General features: G+C 45.9%; 1 protein-coding gene across 9 annotated transcripts in view; it reads right to left on the reverse strand.

The window, feature by feature from the left end:
* Positions 1–12,617, reverse strand: part of phldb1a (pleckstrin homology-like domain, family B, member 1a) — a 78,822-nt gene that overhangs the window by 39,879 nt on the left and 26,326 nt on the right. For all 9 annotated transcript variants that reach the window (XM_071337358.1, XM_071337357.1, XM_071337356.1 and 6 more), the window contains 2 exons: positions 12,024–12,149; positions 1,038–2,266 (listed from right to left, as the gene is read on the reverse strand). In XM_071337358.1, coding sequence (XP_071193459.1) covers positions 1,038–2,266; positions 12,024–12,149 — 1,355 coding nt within the window. The remainder of the gene's footprint in view (positions 1–1,037; positions 2,267–12,023; positions 12,150–12,617) is intronic.

Raw genomic sequence — 12,617 nt, forward strand, 5'->3', positions numbered from 1 at the left:
TTCTGGCAACCCTTCCTAAGCGCCTGTGGTTGTGGAGGTGGCGTCTGATGGTGCTTTTTGAAACCTGGTGACCCCAAGACGCCACCAAGGCCTGCAATTCTTTCACAGTGATTCTTGGGGATTTTGTTGCTTCTCTCACCACCCTCCTCCCTATTCTGGGGGGGAAATGCATTTGCGTCCTCTACCCGTGAGGTTCTCAACTGTTCCATGTCTTTTAATTTTTTTAAATAATTACCCTGACAGTGCTCAGTGGTATATTCAATCGTTTGTGGATCTTCTTGTAGCCATTACCAGATTTATGAAGGTCTACAGCCATCGGTCTCTTTTGAACTGCCAGTTCTTTTGTTTTCATCATGGTGTTGGATGTTGAATGGATATTACATGCATGTTACCTCATTTGTATACCCTAGTGAAACAGGAAGTGATGTAATGGCTCAATATAGTTCCTTAAGACTTAGATAAACTTAAATAAGTGGAATTTAATTCCTGGTTTAATTTTGGTAGATATTTACAATAATGTTGAAAGATGTTTACAATAATCTTTAAGAGTGACATTAATTGTGAAACCTTGATTTGGAGGACATAGATTTTTAATTAAATCAATAAATTATTTTGGTGGATTCCATTGAAACATCAATAAAGTACAGTATTTCTCACATGTTGGTATTTTGAGTTTCTCTCTGTAATTATATTGTTTATATTTTTTTAAGTATTGTTTGTGCATTGCCAGTCAGGGGTGCCAGTCATTTTGGAACCCACTGTAGGGAATAGGGTGTCATTTGGGATGCAATCAGAGTGACATGCTTGTGTAAATTCCTTAGGGAGTCTGAAAGTCCATGTGCTGAGGGCGTGGGTGTCTCACTGACTGCTATATATACCCAACACAGGAGCGGGGGAGCAGCAGTCAATTGCAAGGCAAGCTTCCTCTGGACTGGAACACCCACCCAGCACATATAGACACCACCCCCTCTTTATAGAACTCCACTCCTCTGAGCACATATAGCCGCCCACCTCCACACACACACCTGAATACTCACCAGCTTCTCCATCTCCTGCTCGCGGAGTCTCTCCTCTCTCTGCCAGCGGTGGTACTCCAGCAGCTCATCCTCGTTGTCGCTGATCTCTGAGATGCTGTTCTTGCGTTCTCGGGTCCGGGGCCGTACAGGCCCCTTGGGGTCCCTAGATGCTCCAGCTGGGTCCCTGGTGGACCCAGCACTACCAGACTTCTTCCTCTGTCCCTGGGGGCTCGTGAGAGGAGAGGGCCCAGCTCCTGCCCCAGACCCAGACAGAGAGCCCATGGCTGGGGTGATGGCGATACCTGGGCTGCCCTTCTGCTGCCTGCCTCCCCCGGAGGTGGGAGAGGGACTCCTGGCTCGCAGCCCCCTATCCTGGAGGGAGCCCTGTGCTGGAGAAGCCCCTCTACGAGACATGGAGGGGCTGGGAGGGGGTAGCTCCCTCAGGCTGGAGGGTCCAGAGGGCTCTGGGGTCCTACGTGTCTGCTGAGGGCTATCTGTGTGGGACTGGACCTGGAAGAGGTGCTGGGGGCTGGGAGGACGAGAGCCTAAGCCGCCCACCCTCACCCTAGGGCTGGAGGGGGTCGTGGATGCCTGACATCCAGAGAACTTAGAGTTTAGTCTGGCGCTGGAGACTGGGATGTGGGATGGTCCATGTACTGCTCTGGGAGTCTCTGAACTGCCTACTGGGCTGTCCTGATCCACACCTCTACGGGAAGCAGTGGGGCTTGGCAAGGCCTCCGCTAGGGCCCTCCTCAGAGGCCTGGGGCTCTCTGGGACCCTCTGCACATCAGCAGATCCACTGTAGCCCCCAGGAGGGCTGGTCCATGGCTGGGTGACAGGGGTCTGGGTGGTGAGGGTGTAGCTGGAGGAGCGGGCAGGCACTGGAGGAGTACCAGGCCCCGGGAAAGCATCACTACTGGCAGCCGACAGAGGAGAGGAGAGCGGGGAGAAGGGGCCGGGCGGGGAGGCGTTCTCATAGCTGGAGCCCATGGACATGGCCCCAGGGCTGGTGGGAGGGTAGAGCAGGTAGCGTACTCCCCCATTCAGCATGGGGGAGAGAGGGGACTGAGGGATGGGGTGGTGGGCCAGCTTCCCGGAGGACTGGGGGTCATCCATCACCAGAGAGTCCATGATGTCCTGGAGGTCCCTCTCTATGGTGCTGGTCAGGGGGCCTGGGTGTGGGCCAGAGCCGGAACGGGTCCTCTCACGGGGGGCAGGCTGGTGGTTCCCATTCAGCATCGTGTGGGAGTCTATAGTAAGACAGGAAAAGGAACCAGTCAGTGTTTTAAAGGTATATACTGTATGTTTCTAATGTAGTCTACACCAATCAACAATGACAGACAGACAGACAGACAGACAGACAGACAGACAGACAGACAGACAGACAGACAGACAGACAGACAGACAGACAGACAGACAGACAGACAGACAGACAGACAGACAGACAGACAGACAGACAGACAGACAGACAGACAGACAGACAGACAGACAGACAGACAGACAGACAGACAGACAGACAGACAGACAGACAGACAGACAGACAGACAGACAGACAGACAGACAGACAGACAGACAGACAGACAGACAGACAGACAGACAGACAGACAGACAGACAGACAGACAGACAGACAGACACACACACACACAGACAGACAGACAGACAGACAGACAGACAGACAGACAGACAGACAGACAGACAGACAGACAGACAGACAGACAGACAGACAGACAGACAGACAGACAGACAGACAGACAGACAGACAGACAGACAGACAGACAGACAGACAGACAGACAGACAGACAGACAGACAGACAGACAGACAGACAGACAGACAGACAGACAGACAGACAGACAGACAGACAGACAGACAGACAGACAGACAGACAGACAGACAGACAGACAGACAGACAGACAGACAGACAGACAGACAGACAGACAGACAGACAGACAGGACACACCCACAAGTATTTTATATCCTACTAAAACATCCAGTACTGTATATAGGCTACTGTGACCACACCCTGTGTGTGTTGTAAGTTTTGTTTCTCAGCTGTGTGTGCTGTAATCCTATAGGGATCTGGGGCTGCTAAATTTAAACACTCTCTACTTCAATAACAGGCTCACTGGGCCCAGTGCAATCTCACTGGGCCCAGACAGGAAAGTGTGGTTCACACACACACACACACACGACCGGGTGCGGCTCTCAGACCAGCTGCAGCACTAAGGTCAGAGGAGAATGGACTCTCAGTCAGCACCACCCACAGCACAGGCCAAGAGACATCATCAGCACAGGCAGTGGGCCAGAATTAAGACACAATAAAGGGTATAGAGGCTACAAGAAGGCCCCATAGTATAAGTAAGGCATAAACGCCGACATTCTGTACATTACCTTAGAAATAATGGACAACGCAGTGGGACGATTCGGATTGGAGTCCCTCCGCAGAGTTAATTATTTCCAAGGTAATGTACAGTGTGGAGGGATTTATCCCGCTTATACGATTGCAAGGTGGCGCCGACAGAGATGGTCGCCTCGCTTCAGGTCCTTAGGAAACTATGCAGTGATTGTTTTTTTATACGTTATTTCTTACATTGTTAGCCCAGGAAATCGCAAGTGTTATTATATACAGCCAGGAAGAACTATCGGATATAAAAGCAATGACAACTTACCATCATTACGACCAAGAATATGTCTTTCCCGAAATGGATCCTTTGTTCGGACCTCCACCCTGGACATGGGATCTCATCCCAGAGGCCGACCCAAAACAACTCGGTCGCCGCAGGAGAGGCAGACGGGTCAGACTCAGAAGGAGAGCACACCATCCACCGCTCCCGAGCATATTACTCACCAATGTCCAATCTCTAGATAACAAGGCGGACGAAATTAGGGCACGAGTTGCCTTCCAGAGAGACATGGCTCACTCGGGATATGTTGTCAGAGTCGGTACAGGCACCTGGTTTCTTCATGTATCACGCCGACAGAAACAAACATCTCTCTGGTAAGAAGAAGGGAAGTGGGTGTATGCCTTATGATTAACGACTCATGGTGTAATCACAACAACATTCAGGAACTTAAGTCCTTTTGTTCACCTGACCTAGAACTCCTTACAATCAAATGCCGACCGCATTATCTTCCAAGAGAATTCTCTTCGATTATAGTCACAGCCGTGTATATCCCCCCTCAAGCAGATACCTCGTCGGCCCTGAAAGAACTTCACTGGACTCTATGTAAACTGGAAACCATACATCCTGAGGCTGCATTTATTGTAGCTGGGGATTTTAACAAAGCTAACCTGAGAACGAGACTTCCTAAATTCTATCAGCATATCGAATGCGTGACACGGGCTGCTAGCATTCTGGATCATTGCTACTCTAACTTCCGCGATGCATACAAAGCCCTGCCCTGCCTTCGGCAAATCTGACCATGACTCCATTTTGTTCCTCCCAGCCTATAGACAGAAACTAAAACAGGAAACGCCCATGCTCAGGTCTGTCCAACGCTGGTCTGACCAATCGGATTCCACGTTTCAGGATTGCTTCGATCACGTGGACTGGGATATGTTCCAGATAGCCTCAGACAAAAACATTGATGTATACGCTGACTCGGTGTCCGAGTTTAATAGCAAGTGCATCGGAGATGTCGTACCCACTGTGACTTTTAAAACATTTCCTAACCAGAAACCGTGGATTGATGGCAGCATTCACGCAAAACTGAAAGCGCAAACCACCGCTTTTAAACATGGCCGAATACAAACAGTGCAGCTATTCCTTCCGCACGGCAATCAAACAAGCAAAGCGTTAGCATAGAGACAAAGTAGAGTTGCAATTCAACGGCTCAAAGACGAGACGTATGTGGCAGGGTCTACAGTCAATCACGGATTACAAAAAGAAAACCAGCCCCGTCACAGACATCGACGTCTTGCTTCCAGACAAATTAAACAACTTCTTTGCTCGCTTGGAGGACAATACAGTGCCACTGCCCGCTACCAAAGCCTGTGGGCTCTCCTTCTCCGTGGCCAACGTGAGTAAAACATTTAAATGTGTCAACCCTCGCAAGGCTGCCGGCCCAGACGGCATCCCTAGCCGCGTCCTCAGAGCATGTGCAGACCAGCTGGCTGGTGTGTTTACGGACATATTCAATCAATCCCTATCCAAGTCTGTTGTCCCCACATGCTTCAAGATGGCCACCATTGTTCCTGTTCCCAAGAAAGCTAAGGTAACTGAACTAAATGACTACCGCCCCGTTGCACTCACTTCTGTCATCATGAAGTGCTTTGAGAGACTAGTCATGGAGCGTATCACCTCCACCCTACCTGATACCCTAGATGCACTCCAATTTGCTTACCGCCCCAATAGGTCCACTGACGATGCAATCGCCATCACACTGCACACTGCCCTATCACATCTGGACAAGAGGAACACCTATGTAAGAATGCTGTTCATTGACCCTGGGTCTCGACCCCGCCCTGTGCAACTGGGTCCTGGACTTTGACGGGCCGCCCCAGGTGGTGAAGGTAGGAAACAACATCTCCACCCCACTGATCCTCAACACTGGGGCCCCACAAGGGTGCGTTCTCAGCCCTCTCCTGTACTCCCTGTTCACCCATGACTGCGTGGCCATGCACGCTTCCAACTCAATCATTAAGTTTGCAGACGACACTACAGTGGTAGGCTTGATTACCAACAACAACGAGACGGCCTACAGTGAGCAGGTGAAGGTTCTCAGAGTGTGGTGTCAGGAAAATAACCTCTCACTCAACGTCAACAAAACAAAGGAGATGATCGTGGACTTCAGGAAACAGCACAGGACAGTAGTGGAGAAGGTGGAAAGTTTTAAGTTCCTCTGCGTACACATCACGGACCAACTGAAATGGTCCACCCACACAGACAGTGTGGTGAAGAAGGCGCAACAGCGTCTCTTCAACCTCAGGAGGCTGAAGAAATGTGGCTTGTCACCTAAAACACTCACAAACTTTTACAGATGCACAATCGAGAGCATCCTGTCGAGCTGTATCACCGCCTGGTACGGCAACTGCACCGCCCACAACCGTAAGGCTCTCCAGAGGGTAGTGCAGTCTGCATAACGCATCACCTGGGGCAAACTACCTGCCCTCCAGGACACCTACAGCACCCGATGTCACAGGAAGCCGCCGAACGACTCACTCTCTTGTGATGATGGGCCTGGCACTATTTCCATCCTTTTGTTATTGTTAGTTGTTGTTACTGCTGTTGCTACTGCTTGCGGCGGGAGCACTCCGTTCTGCCACCTCTAGTCTCTTGGCCCCCCCAACCCTACAGAAGGGCAGCTCCCCTCAGCCCAGTCCAAGCTCTTCTCTGTCCTGGCATCCCAATGGTTGAACCAGCTTCCCCTAAAGCTAGGACAGCAGAGTCCCCCCCCCACACACTTTCCTGAACCAACACTTGCACTTGACTCCCCCCTTCCCCCTTTTCCTACTCTGACTTTGCTGGTAGCTACTTTATGGAGGAAAAGTGTACTTACTATGCCTGTGATATGTGGTTGTCCCACCTAGCTGTGCATTCATTTTAATTCATCTTAAGATGAATGCACAAACTAAGTTGCTCTGGATAAGAGTGTCTGCAAAATTTTGGGAATTTCTTTCCTTCTTAATGCGTTTCAGCCAATCAGTTGTGTTGTGACAAGGTAATGGGTGGTATACAGAAGATAGCCCTATTTGGTAAAAGACCAAGTCCGTATTATGGCAAGAACAGCTCAAATAAGCAAAGAGAAATGACAGTCTATCATTACTTTAAGACATGAAGGTCAGTCAATGCAAAAAATGTCTAGAGCTTTAAAAGTTTCTTCAAGTACAGTCGCAAAAACCATCAAACGCTGTGATGAAACTGGCTCATGAGGACCGCCACAGGAAAGGAAGACCCAGAGCTACCTCTGCTCCAGAGGATAAGTTCATTAAAGTTAGCAGCCTCAGAAATTGCAGCCCAAATAAATGCTTCACAGAGTTCAAGTAACAGACACATCTCAACATCAACTGTTCAGAGGAGGCTGCATGAATCAGGCCTTTGTGGTCGAATTGCTGCAAAGAAACCACTACTAAAGGACACCAATAAGAAGAAGAGACTTGCTTGGGCCAAGAAACATGAGCAATGGACATTAGACCGGTGGAAATCTGTCCTTTGGTCTGATCAGTCCAAATATGAGATTTTTGGTTCCAACTGCCTTGTCTTTGTGAGACGCAGAGTAGGTGAACGGATGATCTTCCCATGTGTGGTTCCTACCGTGAAGCATGGAGGAAGAGGTGTGATGGTGTGGGGTGCTTTGCTGGTGACACTGTCTGTGATTTATTTACAATTCAAGGCACACTTAACCAGCATGGTTCCCAAAGTTTGGGATGAGTTGGACTGCAGAGTGAAGAAAACGCTGCCAAGAATGTGCAAAGCGGGCATCAAGGCAAAGGGTGGCTCTTTGAAGAATATCAAATATAAAATATATTTTGATTTGTTTAACACTTTTTTGGTTACTACATGATTCCATATGTGTTATTTCATAGTTTGATGTCTTCACTATTATTCTATAATGTAGTAAATAGTAAAAATAAAGAAAAACCCTTGAATGAGTAGGTATTCTAAAACTTTTAACCGGTAGGGTATATATATATATATATATATATATATATATATATATATATATACCACCACCCAAAAGGGCACTTGGCGAGTGGGAGGGCAAAGGGCCATGTGCTCAGTGTAACCGATGTGAAATGGCTAGCTAGTTAGCGGTGGTGCGCGCTAATAGCGTTTCAATCAGTGACGTCACTCGCTCTGAGACCTGAAGTAGTTGTTCCCCTTGCTCTGCAAGGGCCGCGGCTTTTGTGGCGCGATGGGTAACGATGCTTCGCGGGTAACTGTTGTTGATGTGTGCAGAGGGTCTCTGGTTTGAGCCCAGGTTGGGGCGAGGAGAGGGACGGAAGCTATACTGTTACATCAGCACCGGTAGACTCCTATCTAACGTGCATGACGCTGTGATATAAAGGCTAATACTCTACAGTCATTTCTTCTATTAGGAGATTGTCTTGTTGTCCATAAAATTACAACTTTGACCCCTACACAATGAAGGATACACCCACCACCCACCACATATTGCAACCATATGTTTTGTCACACGTCGAGCCAAGAGAACTGACAGAGAGACAGTGTCATAACTAGGGTACAGACCTTAAGGGGCAGTCTTTCACAATAGGCTCAAAATGGTGCCATACGAGAGGGGGGGGGGGGGCGCCATCTATCTTCCTTCTTTCGTCTGTCCCTTCAGTTATCTAGAAACCCTGACCACCTCATTAATTACAATCAATTCATATCGGGTCAGTGTTTGAAGGTACAGTAGCTTGATGTATTGGTTTGTTTAGCTAGTGCATATTTCTGTAGTATCAACTGAATGTCACCAGACAGGGTGGAACTGTACTGTCTACTACTCTCTGTCATTGATTACGATGAGTTTGAAACACTAAATCTGACATAAATTGCGGGTTTCCTATTGGGTCTATTATGATGGCTTGATGCTGATCTTTACCTGTATGAATCCTACAGTGTGGAGCTATGATGTCATGTCATGTGATATGATGCGATGGTTGATGCTGGTCTTTACTTGTGTGATGTCATTGCCTTGCAGCATGTTCTATCACAGCCATACTCAACTGGCGGACTGCTATCCGGACCCAGAAATCATTTATTAATTTATTTAATTTTTGAGGGAACTCAGTCTGGTTTTCAACTTACCGCTGTTGAGAGATATAATAATAGAATGCCCCAAAGTGTCATTTTGAAATTTGGTAGCGCTAGTTTTCCTCTTGTTATATCATTCACTGACAGACCTTAGAGAGCTATTTATAACCTGTCAGAAATGTCCAGTTGATCAACTACTAGGTCATGTTAGCTAGATTATTATTATACCTGTATTTCAACAAGGAACACAGACTGAGACCAAGGTCTCTTCTACAGCTGGGCCCTGCATATACATGTTTACACATACAGTTTAGGTACAATGATAAAAAAACTAAACAAGACAAACAAAACGATCAAAGATAATATAAAAAAATACAGCAACAGATTTCATTTACACACAGGTTATTCTACTAACGGCACAAGAACTTGCATTACCCGAAACAGTTACACGCAATAGAAGAAAAAAAAATGCTCCAATAAATATTTAAAATGAGCAACAGGGGGACAAGAGTCTCAAGTTTAAGTTTAGTCTGCAGGCTATTCCATAGGCAAGGAGCGTAACAGGAAAAGGCAGCCATACCCAACTCTGTGGAAATCGCATGGGCCTCAAGTGTAATCCATGTTGAGACCTGGTTTTAGGAATTCTAATTCTAATATTGATGAGTGGTGATAAATAAGAAGGTAGTTTATTCAGAAGTGCTTTATAGACAAACACGAGAGCATGTTGTTCTCATCTCACGGACAGCGAAGTCCAACCCACATTATGATATAAAACACAGTGGTGAGTTCTGTAGCTAGCACCCGTAATACACCTAAGTGCGCAATGATAAGTAGCATCCAGCGATTTAAGTGTTGCTGCCGTAGCATGCATGTAAATAATATCCCCATAATCTATAACAGACATAAAAGTAGCTTGCACAATTTGTCTTCTATTTGTAGAGGACAAGCATGCCCTGTTTCTATAGAGGAAGCTTGATTTTTAGCCGTTTACAAAGTTCGTCAATATGCATTTTAAAAGACAGTTTATCATCCAACCATATCCCTAAGTATTTATATGCAGAGACCTGATTAATTCGAGAACCATCTAAGCTAGTAAGTGTAGGTTTATTTTCAACCAACTTTTTGAACCTATTAAAAATCCTAAAATGTGTTTTCTTTGCATTTAAAACAAGTTTCAGCTGTATAAAAGACCCTTGTAATATCTTAAAATCTGTCTCCAATAGTGATAATGCTAGGTCAGCCGTTGAAGCGATAGAGCGCATGACAGTGTCATCAGCATATAAATGAATTTGACACTTTCTTATCTCATCACCGATATTGTTTATGTAGAGAGTGAACAGTAATGGGACCAAGTATAGAACCTTGTGGGACCCCTTTAACCAACTCCAATGGCTCTGACTGGATGCTGTCGACTCTAACAGCCTGACTTCTATCGTTTAGATAGTCATGAAACCAACGACAGGCATCCAGTCCCAGTCCTATTGACGACAGCTTACCCAAAAGTATCGCATGGTCTACAGTGTCAAAGCTTTAGATAAATCTATGAACAAGGCGGCACAGTACTTTCTATTATCTAGGGCATTAGTAATATAATTTACAACACGTACATTGGCCGTAATAGTACTGTGTTTAGGTCTAAAGACAGATTGATTACTAGAAAGAGTATTGTTAACAGTTAAAAAAGATTGTAGTTGCCTCTCACCAGTGACTCTAGAATTTTAGCCAAACGGGAGAGCTTAGAGATGGGCTGATAATTATCCAATTCACTACCATCACCTCCCTTGAGGAGTGGTAAAACAAAAGCTGTTTTCCAAGCTTTAGGAATCTTTCCTACGACAAATGTTTGATTAAAAATATGCGTCACTACACCAGCAATAATAGGTGCCGCACACTTGAGTAAATATGGATCCAGATTGTCAGCGCCTAATGATTTCTTAGAATCTATAGCAGAACGGGACGTGTTTATTAGCCATGAAGTTAAAAATGTATGAAAAGAAAGAGAATGCTAAAACTGGGTCCATTATGCAGTTTACGGATAAAAGCTCTGAATAATAAAGGTCATGGATAAAGGCTTGCTCTGAGAAGTGTTTATAGTTTATCTATAGAATTATACGTGGGTCAGGGTTCTTTAGCCTTGTGTCTCTGATACATGCAATAGGGCAGTGGTCATTGATGTCATTAGCAAATAAACCACTAGCTATATATTTGTGAGGTGTATTTGTTAAGATAAGGTCTATTAATGTAGATTTATGGGGGTCTTTTGGATTAGGACGGGTAGGTATAGTTATTAGTTGAGTAAGATTTAGTTCGTTACAAATATCTTTTCATTTAAACGATGCTGGCATCAACCAGTCCAGATTGAGATCTTCGATAATCAATAATTCAGAGTTTACATAATTAGACATCAACTCAAACAATTTGCTTTAGTGCAGATACCGGAGCTGAGGGTGGGCGATAAACTCCCGCTAGCGTTAATAGTGCATTATGACCAAGGAACACATTTAGAACTAAGCATTCATACTGTTTTGGAACTAAAAGCACAAGCATTTCGCTACACTCGCATTAACATCTGCTAACCATGTGTATGCGACAAATACAATTTGATTTGATTTGATTTGTTTAGGAACAGAAGCTGAAATGGACACAGTGACATCGAGGTTGCATTTAACATATCCTCTACCTCCTCTACCCACTCTGTCTGCTCTGTAGATATTGTAACCAGCTAACAGAACATCTGAGTCTGGAACAGAGACACTTGTTAGATAGCTTGTTAGCTTAACTTACCGATCTAAATCTTGTAGTTATCATGGCCAGAATACGTGCCCAGGGGCCTCAACCCTCAGGGGACCACCATTGATGTTGTTGAGTCACCCAGGTATCATATGAACACACATAAGTCATTGCATAATGTGTAGAATTGCAGCAAATTAGCTTAGAAAACTGAACAAAACTGTTCTTTCCGCTCCATGGCAAAATGTGTAGAAATGCAGGAACTGAGCTTTCAAATGTCCAACGAGAGGGGTGTGAGCAGTTTGAACAGTTTGGGGTTGCATGGCTTGCGAGACATTTTTTGCTACTATGCCGATAAATGAAAAAATCCATCCGGATCTTTGCCACCTACTAAATGTGTTTTACCGGACCTTCTCAAATAACAGTTGAGTACACCTGCTCGATCATTACCTGTGTGGTTCCTATAGTGTTGAGATGTGATGGTTACCTGTGTGGTGGGTCTTGTAGGTACTGGGCCCCTGGCTCCCCTCCAGGCAGCATGCTGTGTAGTGTAGTGTGACGCGAGTTGGTGTGATGGTTACCTGTGTGATGGCTCTTGTAGGCACTGGGCCCCTGGCTTCCTCCAGGCAGCATGCTCTTCATTCTGAGGGCCTCTTCTGGGTGGTTGAAGCGGAAAAAGGCTGACTGACCAAAACACAGCATGCACCCTGGAGGAACAAGAGAAGGAGTACTGTAGGAGATGGAAGGTTAGGCTTCCAAGACTGTCTTAACATGCATCCCAACGGTGGTGGAACCATAGAATTAGGAATTGGAGTAATTTAATAGGATTTCTATGGGTGAAATGGAAAATTTGCCACCTGTGAAACGCGTTGGCCAAAACGACAATGATCCGATCTATGCTTGCTTGCTAGGTATGTAAGCTTGATAGGGTCGCCCTACATAAAACATAGACCCGACACCACAGTGGGTCAGGAGCTCTCTGGAAATGAAGACTGCTGAAGGCAGATGAGAACATAAGATTGGGGAGAAAAGAATCAATCATTTTACATGAAAACTTGAAGACAGTGAGAATAGAACAGTGGTGTTGTGAAAACAGCTTAAGCACCATATTGCGTCCCTTTGTTCACCTCTGCAGTCACTGGCCAGAGTGCCTGATACGTTCCCTGTAACCACAA

The sequence above is a fragment of the Salvelinus alpinus genome, chromosome 13 (genome assembly GCF_045679555.1).
Source record: "Salvelinus alpinus chromosome 13, SLU_Salpinus.1, whole genome shotgun sequence".
Lineage (NCBI taxonomy): Eukaryota > Metazoa > Chordata > Actinopteri > Salmoniformes > Salmonidae > Salvelinus > Salvelinus alpinus.